Here is a 23,663-nt window from a genome sequence, read left to right on the forward strand (position 1 = left end):
TAAGGCGTCATTATCATCATTACCGATCATTGCCGATATCCGATTACACTGCCCTATCACTGACCCCGTCCCACTCACCATGGCAATTTCACGGGTCCTCTTTCCAATCTCCCGCTCTACATGGTGGAGCTCCAGACTGAGCTGCTCGCTGGACACCGCACCTCCCGTAGCCCATTTAGCAGTAGGAGGCTGGGCAGCCAGAGCGCTGGCCTCTCTCTGCAAAAGCATGGAGTTACTGGCAGCCTGCAAACATGTAAATTCAGCAGTGATGGGGATGTCAGAGCAGGTGTGGACATCATTTCCATATATCCTTAAATAACAAACCCTTTAAAACTGGCAGTGAGACACTTGGCTAATCAGGTATAGTTAGTTTATCATTTAACGCACTAGTAAACCCAGCTGGTTGAAATCAAGACTGAAAAACAGTTTACAGACAGTGAAAACTGATTCTGAAGCGCAATTTAAGTGCACTGTGCTGTTCATTTATGTACTCAAGGGCATATATGCACCTCCATGCCACGGATCTGCGTCTGCTGACTGATCTGTTGGTTGACCTGCTGGAGCTCGATCTTCAGCTGCTCTCTATCGGGAGTAGAAACGGGCAGACTGTAGAACAAAGAACAAAAATGATGAGAAATCGGTTATGAAAAAATACTCAAGCCTCAAGCAACTGCACTTGCTTAAGCACCGTGACCAAGGCTTTTTAAACACTGGTGAAAGTTATATCATGGTCATACCGTTCACCGAAGTGTCCTGGGGAGGCCATACTCTGGTGCTGTGGGTAGGAAACACTTCCCCAGCCAACGTGATTCCCATAGGAGTACTCAGCTGGGGGGGCAACAGAGATGTTACATTTTAAAGATTTTTACAGATCAAAGAATTTTACTGATTTTATAGATTATGTGGGCCAAAACAATGCACTATGTCTGTAAAACAGAGCAAGTCACTATCTAACATCAAAACTGTTCGGTTTTATAATTGGACAGCATTCACACACAAAAAGATCCAAAATAGCACTGGCAGGAAAAAAAAAACAAAAATATTTTACTGCTAATTATTGTCTTGGCAACTAGATTTGAGTATTTGGCAATCAGGTTAGCAGAGAAATATTGTACTACATACACCAATCAGGCATAACATTATGACCACCTCCTTGTTTCTACGCTCATTGTCCATTTTATCAGCTCCACTTATATAGGTGCACTTTGTAGTTCTACAATTACAGACTGTAGTCCATCTGTTTCTCTGCATACTTTGTTAGCCCCCTTTTACCCTGTTCTTCAGTGGTCAGGACCCCCATGGACCCTCACAGAGCAGGTACTATTTGGGTGGTGGATCATTCTCAGCACTGCAGTAACACTGACGTGGTGGTGGTGTGTTAGTGTGTGTTGTGCTGGTGCGAGTTGATCAGACACAGCAGTGCTGCTAATAATGTTATGCCTGATCAGTGTATAAAGCCTCTTCAGAGTAGAGATGCACTAGACCGGAATGGACAGATTTTTGCTCAAAATACAAAATTGGCACTCGGACATTTCATTTTTATATTGGCAGATCTGTGCTGCAAATTTATGATGTAATTAAGGTGAGGCAGGCGAGTGCATTTTCGCTGTATGAGTGCTGCTGCTATACCTACACCAAAAGGCTGCAGAATAATTATGCGTGACGTGTTGTGCTAAACAGGCAGTCACCTCTTACTTTCAATATAGCACTTCATTTGATTCATGTTATTTAAATAGGCAACCGTTTCAAAATTGACCCAATAAAGAGCAAATAATGTTGTTTATATTGTGACACTGGCTAAGTGAAATTACTAAATATTTGCTAGTATGCTTCATGAGTTCATTCACCCCACATAGTGTGAGCTTCAGATGAAAAAAAGGCTAATAAAAATCGGCCTTTGGCCCATTTGGCTGTACAGAAATCAGAATCGGCCATAGAAACTAATGATCGGTGCATCCCTGTTTCATAGGCAAACGTTAAAAGCCAGTACTCAGTTAAAAGAATGTTTAACAACTAGGAGTATAAATACCTGACCACACAACACACAAATTTAATTCTTTTAGTTAGGAAATTATTTAATACATTATGAAAATGGGACTGGAGGAACTATTTACAAAGTGGAAACTGCTTGAAATATTTGACCAAAACAAGTATATATTTTACTCAAAATTATAATGAAGATAAGTTATTATAACATTCCAAAATCAATGCAGCTGATCTTGAGATCAATGATTCATTTTTACAGCCCATGAACAACTCGGAGCTGTAGAGTTCTGTGTTCTTGTTCTAACTTACCTGCCATAGTCATGTGTTTGGAGCCAGAGGCCTGAGAAGAAGCCATGGCCTGCACTGGGCCGGTGGTCTGGTAGCCCGTTTTGGAGGTGCGGGAGATGGCCCCGAAAGGGGATACTGTGGGCAGAGGGCCGAATGGGATGATGGGGTCGTCGTCTTTGGTTTCTGCAGAACGGCGCTGAGCATCCAGAGGTGGTTCGCGCAGACTCTTTCCCTCCATATTCTGTCAGAAGCAAAGAAACGTTTGTTATTTTTGCCAACAGAGAATGCTAAGAAAGGTTCTGAAAGTAGAAGTCTCCTACCATCATTTCCACAGCACCAGCTGACATAGCATCTTTCGGTTTTGGGTCTTTGGAGCCGATGTACGATCCTATAGTGTCACATGACCACGGGGAGTACTGTCCGGCATAGTCCGGTTCCCGGGTTCCAAAAGCTTTTGAGCCATCCTCTATGTACTGCAAGACAAGAGATAAGGTTAAAGCGCCCAGCTGAATCTCATATCGGCCAGAAACAATGGCGCATCATGGACGCTGGAAACAACCCTACTGTGGCTCCATGAGTCATGAAAGAGCTCTTTTTAATCCTTGGCCAACTTTCTTTCAGTTCATTAGACTCTCATTAACATCCTAATTTAGCAAAAGGCCACCACAGGGATTCTTAGGATAATGTCCAGTCTAGTACATAAAATAAAATAAGCTTGACTGAAGAATTACACAGAAACTTATTAAATTAAGTATCTTAAAATGTTAAGTATTAAATTATCTACAACAAACAATATGCATATTCCTGTGTACATAACCTTACTGACTGAAAATATGTACCTCTTGTGGGTAGTCGCTAGGGAAGGCGTGAGAGGGCAGAGTGGGAGAGGCAGCAAAGGGCGGAGGAGAGATAACTTTCCTCTCCTCCAGCTGGTTTAGCAACTCCTTACGCCTGCGGTGCAGGTAGTCCAGGCTGGGCTGGGAGCGGCTGTATGGATCCTAGAAGGAACACAACCACAAACAGGACGTCAGAAACAACACAGCACTAATAAAGAACTCTGTACCGGCTTAACAACATTCATCTGAAGTGGGTGGAGGACAGAAAGCAAGAAGACATGAAAACATTGAAGGTCAATGTGCAGAATGTAAAATACGCAATTAATTACATAACCAACAATAATTAAAAGAGTATTCAAAAACAACTCCAAATGTGAAGGACCTGTCCTTCAAGGATGTAAGTGAATTACCTACTACTGCTGACAGCATAATTTAGCTTTTTTTTTGTTTCCTCCTGACACAGTAATGCTACTACTTTCAATCTGAACCAAAAAAAAACCTTGCAGTTTTAAATTATACAGCAAAACAGCAGTAATAACCAGACACAGGAGCAAATGTCAACTTAAAGAACATAAAAAAAAGATGCTGAAGTAAAAGAAATCCCTCTAACTCACCCTGACATGGGACCTCATCTGACCAGGATGCGGCGCGGGCGGGTAGTAGCCCTCAGGCGGATACCTCTCCCGTGACGAAGACTCAGGGTGATAGAGGGAACCAGCCGCCCCGGCCGTGGGGGGAGGTAGCGCAGCAGGAGGGACGTCCAGGGGCACAGGGCTCATTCGGACGAGCTCATCTCTGGGAGGTGCAAAGGATGGCGGAGGAGGTGGGGGTCCGGCGTAAGGGCCATGGCGACGGCTGTCATAGTGAGAGGGCGGAGGATAGGGATGGGGGTTGACGGCTGAGAAAGGGGGGCCTGAGTGGGGGCCCGGATACTGCCGTTCAGGGCCGTATCCAGGGTAAGGGTCCTGATACGGAGCCACAGCAGACTCCCCCGGGGGAGGAGGGTTACGGATGTAACGGGGTGGGACGTACTGGGTGGCCTGGTAGGGGTAGGGGTTACCTGGAGGACAGAAGACAGAAATGTTGTTAGGACTCTACTGTGCATCTCTACTAATCTGGACAAACGTGGCAAATATTGTAACGTGTCTTTGATTAGAAGCTAGGTGGCCAATAAATATATCGATATTTAGCAGTATTTCAACCTCAAGCTTATCCTGGTTTCTCTACATTACATATGATTTAAGAAAACTAAAATTCCACCCTACAGATGACATAATGGCAAGATACTGGCTTATTTTGATAATCACTTTTAATCACCCATGTGCTATGCTGCATACCAAAACCGTTCTTGAGATTATATACTTTGGCTATGTTTAGAGTTGTTAAACTGTATGGGCATATACTTAAACATTTGACGGCTCTCTAGCATTTCAGTCACTCTGAATGAAGAAATATGTTTACTTGATGAGCTTAACGCTCACAAACAGAAATACATTCTCAAGTGAGGTAACCAAAACATCTGCTTTAGATGACAGTCCTTTTCTAACAAGCCAACACTGTAAAGGTGGAAGCTTTGTAGCACAGTAAGCTAATAACCACAGAATATTTGTAAGACAGTGAAAATGCGTAGCTAAACCGCTACACAGATACTGCAGCAGTCTTTAATGGATGCATCCTTCTCAAAAAATACACCAGAATAGGCCTATGTACCTTTTTTCACAACCATCATGAGTCTCAACTCCCAGGATGTGAATCACAGGTTTATACGCACAATAAATTATGCTAATTATGCTGATAATGTTGAATCTATTTTAAATTTGAATATATTTAAATATTCAACCAATCTGAATTTGATTTCTGACCACATCTGACAGTCCTGTTAGCAAACGATCTCAGGCAAGTCTCTAGAGACTATAAACCTCAGTAGCTGTTTTTGTTTTTACATGATTGTGTCTGCTTACCAGCAGAGTATTGTGCATCATACTGAGATCCTGAGGGTGCTCTCGCCTCGGGGTAGAAAAGCTCAGCCTGTTGCTGGGGGTACATGGGTGGTGCCCCACGGGGCATGCCGGGTATCTGCTTGGGCATAGGCAAGTGCTCACCCCTTGGGTGTGCTACGGCGTGGGGTGGCAGGGGCAGGCCAGCTTTATCCAAACTGTGGAAAAAAAAGAGTGAAAGTGAGACGTGAGTCAGTGACCAAGGGGACAGCCCAAGTTTAACTTGCTCATAAATTACATAAATGAAGAAAACAGTCGTTAAAACTGAGCCTGTGAAACAAAACTAAAACTGTAAAATGTACTATGACTCAAATATTTGGCATCACTGTTCAATTGTTTTGAATCAGTGCTTTCAACAGTGTGAAGATGTAAATGCTTATCATTTTATACATTTTATACATTTATCTGCTGGTCCTGTGTAACTAATCATCAGTAGAGAGCTAAGAAACTATTATACATCCACATAAACAACAAAAAAAAACAAACAATCTAATAGATAACTGCAGTTTATCACAATCTAATAACTTTGCAAATTACTGAAAAGCATTCAAAATACTACATTATAGTATTTTAATCTACATTATAACGTTTACATATATTTCTATACCTGCCAATAACAATTAAAAGGGACTTCCAACAATTTCACAAAATTTCTAAATGGTTAAATCATTGAGATGTGAACAAAGTCATGAAGAGTGGTTTGATGTGAAATGTTCCATTCTAGAGAAACTTAGTTGAGTCAAAATTGTTCGCTGTGGTGATCACAGGAACATGTGAAGCGTTTAATGTCTCTAAAAGCTCCCTCATAGAAAGTTATTACATGAAATGGTAACATAAGGTAACTGGTGCCTGAGACATTGTTTTATGATAGTGTTGAGATAAATCCATTTTAGATAAAAGTTATCTTTATATCCATTCATGATGAAAAGGTATACAAAAGAAACAAAGGCATATCAAACCACTCTAAATGACTATTTTTGCAGACATTAAATGGTGGAATTCCCCTTTCACGTGACTTCAAGCTTATGAATGGTAGAAGAATGAGATTCAGATCTACACTGATTTGTGATGAAGAGATGAAAGAACAGGGCAGACGCACGTGTCAGGGGGAGAGCCGGGAGCACTCAGGCTGCCTGCGTCCACCTTGGGCTTGCGCATGAGCTCATATGGGGACGGTTCTGGTCCACGGCTCAAAAGCGGTGGCACTGGGGTCCCAGGGCAGGCAGCCACGATGCCATTGGTGAGTGGAGAGGGCTTACGGGTGACGCCCTCTAGAGGGACCCCTTCTTCAGGCAGCAAACCAGGACCACACGGCAGCCTCGGAGCCAGGCGCTTATTCATTTTACGGTATCTGCAGAAAGAGCGAGAGAGAGAACTTTCAACTCCCCAGTGCTCATGTAAATCATTTACTGGTCATTCAAGTCTAGTTAAATTTGGTGAAATGACAATGAGTCTGCTGTAGTAAGGTGTGCTCAGCGTCACAGAGACCAGGAAAGCTCTAGCAAAAACGAAGCTAGCTAAGGTTTAAATGGACATCCCAACCCAAAATATTCTACTGCTAATAGCGAAAGAAAGCTTTAAGCATTATTCAGTGACATCACATAGATCATGCTATTGATTCATACTGTCAGGCATTAATTTCACTCAGAATTTTAATGTCAAAAAGAAAAAAAGTAATAAATTATGTTTATTTCATATATCAGCAGTAGTCATAACACAGCTACAACTTTAAATATTAATTTTGAACAGTTCCTTTTTGATCCTTTTTGTTATTTCAGGCTTATTATTCAGTTACTACTTAGTTACTATTCAGCATTTGCTCTGAGTAATAAGCTAACTATTATGTAGTAATGTGTCATGTAGTAATAAGAGCACTAAAGCGTGGGCCAACAAAGCAATTTGGAAGCCCTGCAGAGATTCAAGCGTTAAGTATCTATTTACATAGCATGTGACTAATTCAGCGTATGCGTATTTGCATAACAGTTCAAAAAAGACAGTATAATACTAACTTCTCCAGCTCTTCCTGTGAGTGGGCGAAGGTACAGCTGGCTCCTCGGGGGCAGCCCCCTTTTTGTTTCATATCACGGCACATGTAGGTCTTGTACTTGCTGTGCTGAGGAGGCTGCTGCTGGTCGGCACCCTTCTTGCTGTGGTTCTGGATGAAGTCCACCAGGCCGTGCACCACCGTCTTTACCGCCACCAGCCCCTTCTCCAGCTGCTCCCATGTGGGAGGGGGGGCATCTGCAGACAGAGGACAGGGCAGGGAGATTGTTAGTGATTATATAAACAGTGCATTACAGGGAAGGAACACAAAACGTCTTTATTTTCTGATGTATTTGTTTTAATCCATTTATATTTTTAATAATGGTACCTCTAATAAATATAGGAAAAAACGTGGCAGAATAATACAGGAATATTTTACACAGGGAATCACAAAAAAACATGTATAAATGTGCAATTCCTAACTCTGGGCCTTCACTACACGATCTGGCTGGGAGCTCTATCAAATTATCTGGTAGTGTAAAGGGGAAATGAGTCAAACTCTGGCCTTCCGATCAAGCTATGGAGTGAACAGCAGCCTTCCAATACCTTAAAACGTGTTAAGATGGTCAGCAATGTAACTGAACGACTGATTCAGGCGACAGCCAATGACAGAGCAAGGAGAGAAAAAAGGGGAACAATCATGTTTGCACATCACATGTGCAGCAGAAGGCAGACACACAGGCAGTTACTCTCCTTACAATTTCAAGTCAGCTGGCAGTTTGTAGTAAAAAAGTATGTGGACACTACTTCTAATTACTAAGCTCAGATGTTTCAGCCACTTTCACTGCCAACAGGACTATTAAATCAAGCACACAGCCATGCAACTGTACTGAAGAGCTCAGTGACTTTACAACTGGCACTGTCATAGGATGTCACCTTTGCCACAAGTCAGTCTGTCAGATTTCTGCCTTGCTAGATCTGCCTCAGTTAACTGCAGTAGACCATGCAATCTCACAGAGCTGGGGGGGGGGTTTCCAGTGCTGAGCAGCTGCACACAAGCTAAGAACTATGTGCAATGGCAAGCATCAGCTAGAGTGGCGTAAAGCACGACACCCCTGAAACCTGGAGCAGTGGAAACGTGTTTTCTGGAGTTATGAATGGAGGTTTACTATCTGTCAGTCTGATGGAGGAATCTGGGTTTGGCAGATGCCAGGAGAACAATATCTATTGAATGCATAGTGCCAACAATAAAAAGTTTGGTGAAGGGTGGATGATGATCTGGGGCTATTTTTGGGCCCTTTAGTTTCAGTGCAGAGTAATGTTAATGCGACAGCATACAAAGACATTTTAGATGATTCTCATCTTCTTTTCCAACATCACTAATGCTCTTTTGAGCGAATGGACACAAATTTCCACAGACACACTCCAAAATCTTGACAATGGAGTGGAGGCTGTTCTAGCTGCAAAGAGGGGGCAACACCATATTAATGAATACTAACAAGTTTATACAGGTGTGACAATCAGGTGTCCACTTACTTTTGGCCATATGCATTTTCCCAGCTCTCACAGTGATGTCTGTGTTTCTTTACCCCTTATTCATCCCCAGTATCCGTTTTTGCTATGCTTCTTGTTTGTGCTTTTATGCGCACACAGGTTCTGTCCAGTTTAGCCTTGTTTGTGTCACATTATAACAGCGAGATTTGTTTTAAGTGCTTTTCAGTAGGCAAAACTTGTGCGCCATACCCATTTTTTGACATATCGTTTAGTATATGCACCTCCGACATGCGTGATGCTCTCTGTTTTGTGTTATGAAAGTTGTGTGATGTACGTCCAGCTTAAACCAGCTTTTGTCTTTTATCAACACTTTGCATGGCTCAGTTCATCTGCTATGTGAATATTAAACATGATGGAAAATTTTGTCTGGATCTTACTTCTCTTCAGATATGTTTTTAAAAATATCACTTGAGGCCAGAGGAGAGACATTTTCAAAGCTGGGTTAAAAATAGTAAACGCTAAGGAGACAATTTTCAGTAAGAGACGTTTATGCTTCGAGTCCAACTTCTAGAAGTCTCCTGAATGTAAATAATGTACCTGGACTGGGGTCGATGTTGGCCAGCAGCTCTAAGTGAGGTCTAAGCCGGTTCAGGTTGGCAGGATCACCTGTTCTCTGCAGAGCTATAGTCAGTTCTTGTACACTCTGTGCAAACGATGCAGGCGTCTGCAACTAAAAGTCAAAGAAAACCAGAGAAATTACACTTCATGCTCAGAAGTGGTACAAAACTATGAATATGAAGCTAAACAGCTGTCCAAAACAATGATCACATTACAGACAGTAGATTACTATATATCAAGAATGAATAAAAACGATATCCAGAATGTCTCACATTTCTGAAGTGGTGGTCAAATCTCAAAACAAAAGATTACTATGAAAAGACCTGACTTATATTACTTATCATTTATTTTCAGAAAACATAGAAAGATATCTAAGAAATGTCTTGCGATAAACACTTTACAATTTTTCGACCTATAATGTATGAGTTGTTATTGAACAAAATTTTTATTAACATGGCAAGCGACTCAAAACAGATGAACAGTATTGTCACAGACTATATTATTCGTAGCCTTTGTAATTTTTCTCCCAAATAACAGCAATTATAAACCCATACAATCATATGCTGATAACAAATCATTTGCAGGCTACCGTTACTAAGACAGACCTTGTCTATGATGGACTGCATGTGGGACTTGTGGGACTGGTCTCCATAGAGAAGGGAAGACCACTGGTCAGGGGCGATGCGCAGGCCTCCTTCCATGGCAATCTGGACAATCTGTGAGTCGTGCTCCCTCCGTAGAGCCTCATACGTGCGGAACTCTTCTTTCAGCTGCATCAGCGATGAGTCCTCATCTCGCTTGGTCACCTGCATAGGGGCAAAAAACATTAAATAAAAACAAGCAATTTAGCAATGGGGGTGGGTGCAAGATGAAAACTGCATTGTTAAATTCATATGAGGTATAAGTCTAGTGACAAAGCTGATTAACAGTGATACAAAAATGCACCCTACAGGTATTGTAATAAGGACCCCCTTTTAAAAGATGGAAACGAGCTGACCTTAAAGCAGGAGGCACGATAAAGGAGCTGCACCACATGTCCAATACTGGTTTTGGAGGCCTGGGGGAACCTGGGCTCCAGACGCTGCACCACAAAAAGCACCAGAACCTTCCTGGACAGAGCAGAACCATCCTCCAGAGCAAGCAGCACCAACTTCAGGGCCTCCTCCTGCATGGCTGCAGAGAGACAACAGGCAAACAAGTAAGAGAACAGAAAAAAGAAGATAGCAATTCACTAAATACTTTTATAAATAAACATAAATATATATGAAATATAACCTGATTAGGTCCAACACTGCAACTGATTTTCTATACCACATGTTAAACTTTTCACAAACTTATGTTTTTAACACAAACTGAAATTGTAATAAACAATACTAAACAACACAAGCATCCTTACAAAAAATATGATAAGGCTTTTCATCATTCTGGCACAGTGATGGATCCCAGAGGTTTAAAATTAACATGAACCAGCAATTATAGAGCATTTTCCTTCTGTGTCGTGACGTATTTCTGTCTAAATCATAGAGACAGAAGGGATGGCCTCTGAACTAACTGAGCACTTTCTCTCGGTTATGGGTGTGTATGATGGCAGCGGGAGGTAAAGGTATGATGTGCAATAAATTACAATAACCCAGAACATGAACTACAAGGTAAAAAGGTCTGGAATTAAGGTTGACTGCAACCAAAGCATCGTACCGGGGCCCAGAAACTGGCAGCCTCTTGCCCTAACAGCAGCCCAAAGGTTGGATGAGAGCTGCTGGGGGTTCTGGTGTTGCAGGATGAGCTCAGTGACAGTGCGCTCGCCCAGAGAGCGGGCCGCCCGCATTGCCCGTACCCGACCTTCCTCCTCCACCAGCTGACAGTGCACCAGAGTCACCAGCTTCCTCTGCATGGGCCGACTGAGCATGCTCTGTGCTGCGTTACTCAGACCCACACCTAGATATGGGGGGGAAAAAAAAAAAGAATGAAGGAATCTGATGTAATACATTGTATTGCATCATACAATCATACATCGTCTGATCTGTCTTCAAGTTTGGCATTATGCAGTTTAAAACACTAGCCAGTAAGCTAGAACCTAAAAACACAGTCAACCAGTGGCATACTATAATCAAAAAACAAAAAAAAATCAACAAAAAAATAAATAAATAATAATAAAAAAAACCCTAATGGCCCACATTATAGAGTAACCTGGTCTATTCTGAAACCGATTTGCCCCTCTTGACAGTCACAAAAGGTGTCTTAAAGGATATCAGGCTAGTCTTAGATGCTTGTCTACCTTGACTACCTTTTGTGTTGGGTGTGTAGAATCCAATTATTAACTCTATGCTCTACTCACAGTGTTTTAAGTATTACAACACTCAATATTTATGACCCAAAATCATCTAGTACAGAGGGGAACACTGATTCTCTCGTATGAATCGCTGCATTGATGTCACTGTTAAAGACGGCTAAACCATGAGAGCAGAGCTAAACACAGAGTCCAGCTAATGGAAGGATAAATTTTGTTTTTTTTCCTCTCACTTTTAAGATACTAAATTCACAAATGACTAGCACAGCAATAGGTCCACTGCTGCTGTCTGCAACATTAGTTTTGATCTAAATCATGTTCTGAGAGACTACTGACCAAGCCACTGATTCGTGAGCATAATCTGAAAGCGTGTATTGTTCTGGGTACATCTCGTACTGTGGTGGCTTGGATGACTGAAGGGCGATTATAAACAAAAACTGAGTGTAACCTGTCATTATGTGTGGGGTCTCTCACATTTTCAGCAGCAGTCAAGATTTGGGCCAGACATAAACAAGTGAAGACAAGATAATTTCATCTGTTTCTGTATATGGCTTTATGTGGGAATAATTAAAAGTGTTCAGAGCAAAGCAGTTACCTCTCGCACTGCTGAGGGGTTTGAGGTAGAGGGCCAGCTCCTCCACACACTGTCGAGCCTCATCGTAATGCTTGGTGTCCTCAGGACTAGTAATCAGTGCCACAGGCTGCAGTTTGGGCACCTGAGAAAGGAAAAAATGTGCACAGAGAGATCCTGTAAGTCAACAGTGTAGTGTAGCAAATAACGATATATGAAAGATCAATACTGGACCTGACCAAAGAGTCATTTCAATGGACTGGTATTGGCTATATTAAGCCTAACCAAATTCTGACCCTTTGTTTGGGCTATTTTAACCCTTTCTACTCTATTTAGACCAGTGTCATAAAGACATTATTAAATGTATATTAAACTGGACATTATTAACAACCAGCAGCACTAAGGCTGGTTTTCAGAAATTAACAAGTGGTCGAAACGTCTGCATTGAATTGGAATTATTTTAAAATGAAAAAGAAAATGTCCCAATTCCAGGGTTCTTACTGCAGTTAAGCTAGTCGCTTTGTGTCAAAATGCTGTTAAACGCACCACACAAAATCTGACCATGCGGTTATTACACACTAAGTAACGGCGCACTCAAAGCTTAAAAGAATGATTATTTTGCATGTTGGCACAACTGAAAATACCTAGGTAATGTACTCAAAACACTATAAACAGTCATTACTTCTGAGTGGGTCACAATTCACATTATAATAATAGTAATGGGATTTTACTGAAGCATTTCAAAGTAATTGGCAGCCTTAATATAGCCGAACGATTTGGGGCAAACGATTTGATCAATACTGTGACAGCATTTTAAATTAAATAAATAAATTATTCTGTATGCACTGAGGTCCAGATCTGTTTCTTTTTTGGCAAGAAAAAACAGAATGTCTGCTGTGTCCGTTAGTTTGGTTGCTTTTGATTGGTCTAATTCATCTACAGGCAGTTCACAAGCACCATGTTATTAGATTAAATTTCTCCACATAAAACACTGAGACAACATTAAGACAACACTGTTGAAAACACTGGCTGTAATTCAAACTACAGCTCTTTAAATTGCAATTTTGATATAAACCGATTCATCTTACAGCTCTAGAACCTTGCATATCTTACCTATACTGAGACGGTTTAACTAATTTTTTAGTAACTTCTCAAAATTTCAACATAATTTAAATGTTAAGATTTTAAAAAATTAACAATTCAGAGCAGTTTAATGTGAAATGCTTAGTTCTAGAGAACCTTACTAAGATAGAATTGTTCATAGAGGTGGTGATAGAAACCAGACGTCCAAAGTTTTATGCCCTGGAAAAAATCTGAGTCAGTGAATTTCTCTACAGTGAACCATTTCACATCAAACCACTCTGAATGACTTGATTTATGCAGAAAAGTAGGTAATTATTAAATATCAGATCAAACTCAGCAAATATCCAATATTAAAGGACAGGGCATGGATCAGGAAGAAACATAATTGGGAAACCCCTACAAATAACCTGTTTAATGATAATAATCAAGGAACACTTTACAGACGTACACATAGCCTGAAGATTCTGTTTAAAGTCTTATTACTCTACAACAAGGAAATTTCGATCTAGTCCTGGAATGCTGCAGTAGGTTTGTTTTGTCATGATCTAACATGGGTGACTGAACACAGGGCTGGGCAATCACCTAACCAGTTTAATCAGGTGAGCAGGGCAAAACCCAGCTGGTGAATCGGTGTGGCATTCCAAAACCAGACTGGCACAACCCTGCTTCAGTTTAAAGAGGCTACTGTCTGCCAAATAAAAAACAACCACTGTCATTTCAAATGAGAGATTTTTTTGCCTTTTTGTGTTTCTTCGGTGGAATTTCAATAGGGCGGGACTATACTGATGTCAAATGATTCCTCGAACCAAGATTTTCATCTGCCCTTCAGCTGCCCCACCCTACGAAAACCCTTCTTCTTCTTTTTAATGCCTGACTGAGCTCCAGTGAGCGAACTAATAAGCACTTAAAAAGTTCTTTCTGCATATGTTGCAGCTAGTCTGACTTGCAACAAATGCTCACACTGTTTAAAACGTTGCCTATCCTGGCCACCTGGCCACAGCAGCTTTAGCAAATGCTAACAGTGTTTGGATGATTGGTCCAATTCACGCTTGTGCTGCCCACTTCCACTCACTGCCGGGGTCACTGAGGTCATTCCCTTATGATTCTTAACTTTTCTCCCTAATCCAACAACTCATAAGTCCAGAGACCAAACTGTTGCTGTGGGGTTGCTGTCATTATCTTTGCACATATTTTTGCTGATACATCCAGGAACATCACTTATAATGAGGTCCAGAATCAGCAGATGGACTTAGAACGACTTCTATTGATAACTTTGTTAAACAAGTCGCATAAAACCTAACTCTTGTTGTTATTATAGACTAAGCAGTAACGGAGCGCTTAAAGCTGGAAAAAAAGGATTTTGCACATTACAGGAACTGGATATATGAAAGTAAAGTATTCGAGACACCATTTAATGGTCATTACTTCTGAATGTGTTGCATAACTCACATTACAATAATAGTGATGTGATTTTACTTAAGCATTTCAAAGCAACTGACGGCCTAGTAAGGCTGGAAGATTTGGGGAAAATATCTTATTATAATTTTCTGACTGTGATTTCAATTGTGATTATGTTTTATAAAATGAGGGCCTGTTTTTGGGCAATAATAATACAAGTAATAATACAGGAGTTCTCAAAACTTCAGCATAATTTAAATGTTAAGATTTAAAAAAAAATAACAATTCAGAGCAGTTTAATGTGAAATGCTTAGTTCTAGAGAACCTTACTAAGACAGAATTGTTCATAGAGGTGGTGATAGAAACCAGACGTCCAAAGTTTTATGACCTGGAAAAAATCGGAGTCAGTGAATTTCTCTACAGTGAACCATTTCACATCAAACCACTCTGAATGACTTGATTTATGCAGAAAAGTTGGTAATTATTAAATATCAGATCAAACTCAGCAAATATCCAATATTAAAGGACAGGGCATGGATCAGGAAGAAACATAATTGGGAAACCCCTTCAAATAACCTGTTCAATGATAAAAAATCAAGGAACACTTTACAGACGTACACATAGCCTGAAGATTCTGTTTAAAGTCTTATTACTCTACAACAAGGAAATTTCGGTCTAGTCCTGGAATGCTGCAGCAGGTTTGTTTTGTCATGATCTAACGTGGGTGATAGTGATGTGATTTTACTTAAGCATTTCAAAGCAATTGACAGCCTAGTAAGGCTGGAAGATTTGGGGAAAATATCTGATTTTCTGACTGTGATTTCAATTGTGATTATGTTTTATAAAATGAGGGCCTGTTTTTGGGCAATAATAATACAAGTAATAAAAGCAAGCGCAGTGACAGTGTGTGAGCTGAAGCTTAAGCTTTGTCTTACAAAAAAAAAGGAAATAGTGCAGTTCAGTAAAAGCTGTTGTGGTTTGCCTGTTTAAATCCGGCCACGACGCTGTCATAAATCTGGTAAGAAAGTATCGTCCATTGCTGCAGTGTCTGTAGCTGCTTAGCTTAGCTGCATGAAAGCTGAGACATGACACTAAATCAATGAATGAGTAATGTTCTTTAAACCAGAACTAAATGAGTTTTTAAACGGTCACTGGGGGCTTTTACTGCGGTAACTCTGTTAACTATCACCAGGCAGCTAGAGATTTTCTAGCTTTTTACTCCATTTAAAAAATGTTTAGCTTATTACTTCTCCCCAACTCGACCTGATGATTATCAAGCCACATAACTGTAGAATCACTGAGATGATTTTAATATTTGCCGACTAGGAAAACCAGCCATACGAGTTTCAGACTCACCTGACCCCCGACCAGCTGTAGCAGGGCCGAGTTGACTGGAAGCTGCTCGATGTCGGTGTTGATGGCCGTCTGGTCGAAGGGACAGGCCTTCCGGTGCAGCTTGTTCAGGCACATCTTGCAGACGGTATGGCCGCACCCCAGACTGATGGGCCGGCGCACCGTCTCCTCGAACGTCTGGGTGCATATTGGACACAGCAAGAACTCTGTCCATTGTGGAGCTTGTACAGGCATCGTCGCTGAGGTGGTCTACATGTAAAACGAGCAGGGGTTCCTTAAAAGCGTGAGGGTGTGTGCGTGCGTGCGACTGTTGGGCGTTTCATTAAACAAAAAAAAAAAAAAAGGAAAACTGGAAGATTCCACTGGAATCAAAAATCTTCTGAACACAGGAGTTCTTAAATAATTTCACACGTCCCGGGTGCTCATCACATAGTGTGAAACCTGAAACCTGGAACAAGAGAACAAGAGGCACAGTTAAATGGAGCACATAATGACAACCATCAGCATAATTTATGTAAACCACAGAACATAATATCTGTTAAAATATGAACTCTGGTGCTACAGGGCACACGCTCTTGCCTTGACACTGAGATCAAGTGCATTGGTTTGGTTAACCAAAATGGGGACAAAGGAACGACTGGCAGGCAGTTGTTGCTACCTAAACAAGGGAACAAGCCACCTGCAGAACCACATTCACAGAAAACGGCTGTAAATGAAGCGAATCCGAGATTATTACTCGTGTTAGCACTTAAAAGTGGCAACACGCCTCTAAAACATGAGCCATTTCTGTTGTTTTTGGACAAAGCTGTGTTATCTAACGTCAGGCTAAGCAGCGCAGCTAGCCACTTAGCAAGCTAGGTTAAGAACTTACTATGGCAGAAAGCTGGTGGAGGCAGCTAGCCAGCTAACTCGTCTGCCAACGCTAATTCTAGAAAGCCAGCATAAAGCTATACGGTCTGAAACATATTGTCTGAGTAACAATACAATTTCTAGCTGCATATCTTTGAGGGACACAGTCAGGTACACATAAAATGTTCGGTCTCGTTCTGCGAGACAACGTTAGCGTTAGCACGTAAGCCGGCTAGCGAGCTAACGCTAACTAACATTGTTTGCTTAGCAAAACAGCTAACCTAAGTCAGTTTGCCATCAGAATAACTGTAAAAAAATACTCTTCGTGAAAATGTAATATGCTATATTAGTAACGCGGTCCATTATTGTCAATAAAAAAGAGCACAAAATTGCGTAAAGTTCTGCACGAAGCTGAAATCAGCTTCTTTCGAATTCTTCCGTTCCACCTTAAATGGTGCAGCAGTTACGTTCTGGCGCCTCAGGCTCCAGATCATAACTGCTGCACCATTTAAGGTGGACCGGAAAAATTCGAACAAGAAGCTGACGAATAGGAAGCCAACAACAGTTAACATGAAGCGCGATTATGTAACGCAGAAATAAACACAACTAGCCTCAGCTCGGCTTGTCTGAAGACGGAACGGCCTAAACTGAAGTACAGGGTCGCTGCAAAACAAGCGAAAATCCTGAAAACTGCCAACGTTAAACGAGCGAAAGGCTGTGTTGGTTAGCGTTAGCTTAGCCAGTTAGCAAAGCTAAAAACACGAGCAGCTAGCGCTGGAGTATCCAGCTAGCCTTCTAAACCCGAATATTTGGGGAGATAAACAGTTCCGAGCCGAGTTTAACCAGATGCCTTCAGATACTGACTTGCATTAAAGTCGGTCGAGCAAAAATACGCGCCGAACCAGGCGGCTGGTTTTATCTGCACAGCGCTGCGAAGCACATTCAGCCAGCTGATTTATCGCCTTAGCAAGTTAGCAGCCGGTCCACACCCAGACAGACAGAGACATACAAGACATGTTGGATGCAAAGTACATCTCAGCAGCCGGAGAGCCGCTCTAAAACACCCGCACGTACTCATCCTTGAACGACTACGGACATCTTCATCTTTTCTTTAGAAAACGTCGCCTTGTTTCGTCGGTCGCCATCATCATCGACCGTGTAGCAGGTTGCCGAAGTTCTTCGGGAGTTTCGCTCTCTCTCTCACTCACTCACTCACTCACTCACTCTCTCTCTCTCTATCTCTCTCTATCTCTATCTCGCTCTATCTCGCTCTCTCACTCACTCACATTCTCTATCTATATCGCTCTCTCACTCGCTCTCTCTCTATTTTATCGAAGCCCGTTTCCGCCACTGGACAGGCAATACAGGCATTCACTAATTTATAATAATGAGAAAGTTTTCCATAATTATGACGTAACGATCATTATTATGACTTGATATCTCATAATATATCTCACAATTATGAGAAAGTGAGTCATTATTATGGAATACCACATGGCATAGTCTTTATCATCATGTGTTAAGTCATAATTATGAGATTGTAAGTCATAATTGTGATATGCTAAGTTATAATTATGGCATGGTAAGTTATAATAATGAGGAAGTTTTCCATAATTATGACGTATCGATCATTATTATGACTTGACATTTCGTAATATTGAGAGTGTATTTCGTAATTATGAGAAAGTAAGTCATTATTATGGAATACCACATGGCATAGTCTTTATCATGATGTGTTAAGTCATAATTATGAGATTGTATGTCATAATTATGATATGCTAAGTTATGTTAAGTCGTAATTATGAGATTGTAAGTCATTATTATAAGATTGAAAATCATAATTATGAGATGCTAAGTTATATGATGTAGTAAGTCATTATAATGAGATACCATATAACATAGTCTTTATTATGATATGTTAAGTCATAATTCTGAATTTGTAAGTCATAATTATGAAATGCTAAACTATGAGATTGTAAGTCATAGTTAAGTGAAGGAAAATTATAGAAAAAAGTCATAATTATGAGATATGAAGTCATAATTATGAGATGCTAAGTCATAATTAGTCATTGTTATGAGATATTACATCATAATTGAGATGCTAAAACAGAATTATGAAATAGTTGTACTAATGAGACTCTCAGTCATACTTATGACACAGTAAGTATTTTTTATGAGATACTAAGTTGATTATGAGATACAAAGTCATAATTATAAGATATGATCTCATTTTTATGAGATAGCAAGTAAAAATAATGAAATGCTAAGTCATAATTTTGGAAAAGTTTCTCATTATTGTGACTTACTAAATGGCTATTATTTTCCTGTGGCAGAAATGGGCTTACATATTATCTCACCCTCTCAAACACACACAAATGAACACAAAAGAACCAGAAAGAAAGTGAGTGGATCTAAAACAGACTCAGTAGAGCACAACACTCAGATCAAATTAAACTCATTTAACAACAGTCACATAGATGTGAAAGTCTGTTTCTGCCACAGAACAAAAATCTAGCCATGACTTCCTATCTCATAATGAGATATTTTGGCTTAATTATGACTTATATTTATGTTATGACATTATTATGTCATAATAATGAGATCCTATCTCACTATAATGGCTTGTAGTTTCATAATAATGAGATTCTGTCTCAAAAATATGACTTAACCTCTCATAATTATGACTTAGTATCTCAAAATAATTGCTTGGTAGTCATTTTGAAAAATTGACTTAGTGTATTGAAAAAAAATACTTTAAAATATTGACTTCCCGAGTCAGAATTGTTCACCTCTAAAACAGAAAGTTATTACACAAAGTAGTTATAAATACGCTACCTAGTGCCTGAGACGTTGTTCTATGGTAGTTTTGAGATAAACTTTTGGGCAACAATGTACTTTTTAAAATGCTTTAATGGTGGAGGGGTACATGTAGGACGGTATAAGGCAAAATAGTCCCAAAAAGAAAACTTACTTATTTCAGATTTACTACTATTTTACTATCATTACATATAAAAACTCATAAGACACGTGTAGGTTCACTGGTTTCAGATTAGTTATTAAATAGTAAATAAAATGGCTGTATTTGTGTTATAGATATTGTGACCCCTGGTTCCCATCACCACTGTGATTTTCTGTACAATGAATCACTTCACGTCAAACCACTCAGAATGACTTTGTTTACATCTCAATGATTGAATTATGCAAACATCTTTAAAAAATCTGTGGAAGTCCCCTTTGAGTGAATCTGTTATTGTAATAATGATCTGAAGACATTTAATTATTTATTTATTTATTTATCAGACAATTATTACAGTTATACAGTTTTAACCAGATAGTTATCTTCCTAACAGCAACATTAACTATCTGCTTTTCTTCTGCATCCACTAGAAAAAAAATCCACCCCAAAGCAATTGTAGTTTTTTCGAAAGTACCTCCCACCTTCAAGAGACATCATCAAAAATGGGCTTTCCTTATATTTAAAAATGGAAAATCTCACACTAGAGACCACTGCAGCACCTGTAAGTGGGGAGTAGACATGTTTGAAACAGATGATGTGATGATTTAATTTTCCATTTTGGCTGGAGTGTCCCTTTAATATATATTGTTGAGGTCTAGTACATATGTTACCTGTATATCGCTGGTGTCAGAAGAAAACCTCGAATCTCCATTTTTGTTGTTTTTCAGTTTTTGGCATAATTTGAAAATGCCTGTTGCCCTTTACATTGTGTGTAAATTTAATGAAGAATGGATCTTCTCCTGTAAAGTTGTCATTTTGGAGATACAAGGTTTTTTTTTCCAACAACAGTGTGTGTGTGTGTATACATATGTGTATATACATATATATATATATATATATATATATATATATATATATATATACACACACACACACACACGCACACACACTTAAATATCTTAGCTGGACAGTGAACGAACAAGTACAGACACATTATATGCGTTTGTTTTATTTTCTATACAGTCCAGGCAAGCAGGCCGCACAGCCCTATTGAGCTGTAGTCTAACAAGTACATATTTTTGATTCTTACTTCACACTGTAAGCATTTGTACTCATATTTCACCAAAACAATGTCACAGCATTTGTATATACCATAGCTTTGGGATGCATTCATGTGTATTACACCATCTTACGCAATCAATGCTACAGTTGGCATCAGAGGAATTAAAGTACGCATTTATTTTCCATTTTCGTCTAATCCGTCTGATTTCTGCGGGGATTAACAGACCAATCATGAATATTGAGCGAGCGCCCTGTAGGTTAGATGAAGATACAGCTGCAGAGGTTTCTATTGGCGACCCAGAGTGCAGGGAAATATTTGCAAACAAGGCAGCTTGGAATGGGAAGTGTATTCATATGATAACTGCATCTGCTGGAGAGTCATTTGGTCACTCACACTGCCCCTACTGCCCAGCAGTGAGAATGCTTTTAAAGGGATAGCCCATGCATCTGTCAAGGATATGCAGAGTGGAACGGGTCAAAATTCATTGGCCTTTTGCTATGTAACTGGATGAATGTTGCTGTGTGGGCTGAACAATTGGCTAGAATTTTAATTTGGGAGGGCCGAAGTGGGGAAGCTTTATTTCACAAATGAAATTTTATACGTAACATCTGGTTGCTGGCCTCATGTTTAACATTATGATAGGCCCGTGATGACAAAATTGTAGCTCACGATTAATTGCCTTAGAAATAAACGTGATTAATGGCTGATCAGCTGTCTTGAGCCCTATTCGAGCTGGATTAGTTTTACCTGGGGAGGTGCTGAAATTTGAGTGATTACCAATGAGATCTGGGATTTGAATCTAGCATGAATCTAGAATGAAGTCTGCTAAGTAATAGTTCCAGATCTGGAGCTCCCTCAGTAATAGTAGTCCAGCTGAAACCAACACCAGAGCAAGAGGATAGCTGGCCACTGTTGGCCTGCTGATGGCAAAGCTGGCAGCCCGATGGCTTTCTGCTCCGTGTTTTCCAGGTGGCCCACTGGTGGTTTAGCAGAGTGGAGACAAAAAGGCACTTTTCAGCACTCATTTTCTACTCACAGGCCAATTTACTTATTTTTTTTCTTCCTTTTTTCTTCTGTTACCCTTTACAAATTAGTTTAGTAAGTTTGCAACAGCAATAGCATAAATACAGCCAGTTTAACAGCTCTAGCACAGTATCAACAACAACATTTTCAACTAAGTCATTATACATTAGGCCTAGTCATTAATTGTTTGTGATAATTGTTTTAGTTTATTTTCCAAAATAAAAGGCTGTGTGCATTTAAAATCTGTTTGAGGAGTTTAAAAACTAGAACTTGTATGCAAGACAGTAATCTGGGTGGGCTGAGAGTGGGCCAGCAGTCGGCACACAGTCAGCAGGGTGCCAACCTTATCAAGCCAGTGGATTAATATCTGCTTGCTATCTGAATAGTTGAGGCATTAAGTTTAATCTCGCATTTGTACAAGCTTGAACATGTGCAGTGTTCATATGACTAAACCGGCATAAAAAGTTGACTCTCATCTCTATCAGTATGGCTAAACATGCTGTATTCAGTTAGGCTGAAGGGGAAGATGATTTTCTAATGAAAATGATAAAACAGATAGTTCCAGTCTTAGTATCTGATTGGCTGAGCCACGTTGTAAAATCTGCGATATACACACACCACCTCACAACTGAATTGTATATTACTGTGCCACAGCACGAAAAATTCTTGTGGTGTTATTGGAATAATCTATGACTGTAATGCATGCTCGGATGGAGCACCAAGTATATTGATGAAGTAAGAACCGTATTTTGTTTAAATCGAGGGGCTGACAACTTAAGTTCTTAACTAGAACTAGGCTGGTCAGCTAGCTGACAGACTAAACAACTCCATCATAAATATCACAGACTTGAATTAAAGCACTTAGGGTATGAATAACTGTAAAACAGCAGCATAAAAGTCTAAAGAACATCACTTGAATGGCTTACATGCTTCAAATGTGGGTGTTTCAGTCAGAAGTCTTTCCAACCCCAGGCTGAATCCCACACACCTTACAAACTCTTTAAGTAGTGTGCTAGCTATAGAGGTTTAGAAATTCTAGCTTCTACAGCCAAATAGCGCACTGTTTGTCGAGTATGAATGTGGCTGAATCCCAAATTATTTTTACAACTACTTTTAATGATTGTTTTTGGCTAGGAGCCAGTATTTAAATTCCTATGTAGTGCACTATGTAGGGAGCAGGGAGCCGTTTGAGATTCAGCCCCAGCACAAGAAAAGCGGTGCTGCTGGACTGGTGCTAAATAAGACTTGCACGGGTAATTTGGTCACCAAAAAGTACTTATAAAGCAGAGATTTTTGCATTAAACAGTGCTGTATTATCATATGTTCATTATTATACGACAGAAAGTTATAAAGTTAATGAAATGACCACATTGTGCAGTGATAGATGATCCAATGTTCTTTCATAGTTGCTTGGCGGAACTACATTTCTTGGTGGAATACTCGTTTATGTCAATTATTACTAATAATAATGTAAATTATTTTCTTGAAAAATGTGTATTTTATCATGTTTTATGTTGGCCGCCGTTTTATTAAAGCAATAAGCCACTTGAGGCCGTGCATTACAGTGAATTTTTCATGGGGAGGGGAGTTTTAGGCATTCTGCTTCGCATTGTGCCTAAGAACACCCTTCCCTGTGGTGAAATCACAGTAATGCTCCCGTGACTTATTGCCTTATTAATTAGCTAGCTGCCATGGAAGAAACGACCACTCGATTAACTCCTTCATGCACTGTTTACATTCTGAATGCCGTTGAGAATCATTTGTAGTCTGAGAATTGCTGTAACATTACGTTGTCAGTCATTTATCCAGCAGTGCTATACAAGAAATCCTGTAGCATAAAGAAAGAGAGGAGTTAACTCACAATTATAAACATGATTG

General features: G+C 40.0%; 1 protein-coding gene across 4 annotated transcripts in view; it reads right to left on the reverse strand.

The window, feature by feature from the left end:
* The window catches only part of rc3h1b (ring finger and CCCH-type domains 1b), a 24,030-nt gene extending 6,069 nt beyond the window's left edge, over positions 1-17,961 (reverse strand). For 3 of the 4 annotated variants that reach the window (XM_036596315.1, XM_036596319.1, XM_036596318.1), the window contains exons 1-17: positions 17,818-17,961; positions 15,898-16,342; positions 12,085-12,205; positions 10,898-11,137; positions 10,200-10,375; positions 9,808-10,008; positions 9,182-9,314; positions 7,117-7,348; positions 6,207-6,458; positions 5,072-5,265; positions 3,725-4,170; positions 3,114-3,272; positions 2,595-2,747; positions 2,296-2,515; positions 738-828; positions 510-606; positions 79-243 (exon numbers count right to left, since the gene is read on the reverse strand). In XM_036596315.1, the coding sequence (XP_036452208.1) occupies positions 79-243; positions 510-606; positions 738-828; positions 2,296-2,515; positions 2,595-2,747; positions 3,114-3,272; positions 3,725-4,170; positions 5,072-5,265; positions 6,207-6,458; positions 7,117-7,348; positions 9,182-9,314; positions 9,808-10,008; positions 10,200-10,375; positions 10,898-11,137; positions 12,085-12,205; positions 15,898-16,128 (3,111 nt within the window). In that variant the 5' untranslated portion in view covers positions 16,129-16,342; positions 17,818-17,961. Of the gene's footprint in view, positions 1-78; positions 244-509; positions 607-737; positions 829-2,295; positions 2,516-2,594; positions 2,748-3,113; positions 3,273-3,724; positions 4,171-5,071; positions 5,266-6,206; positions 6,459-7,116; positions 7,349-9,181; positions 9,315-9,807; positions 10,009-10,199; positions 10,376-10,897; positions 11,138-12,084; positions 12,206-15,897; positions 16,343-17,607; positions 17,692-17,817 lie in introns of those variants that run through there. The other variant, XM_036596317.1, reaches the window with a different exon arrangement.
* Positions 17,962-23,663: the final 5,702 nt, after the last annotated feature.

Source organism: Colossoma macropomum, unplaced genomic scaffold, assembly GCF_904425465.1.
Source record: "Colossoma macropomum unplaced genomic scaffold, Colossoma_macropomum, whole genome shotgun sequence".
Classification (NCBI taxonomy): domain Eukaryota; kingdom Metazoa; phylum Chordata; class Actinopteri; order Characiformes; family Serrasalmidae; genus Colossoma; species Colossoma macropomum.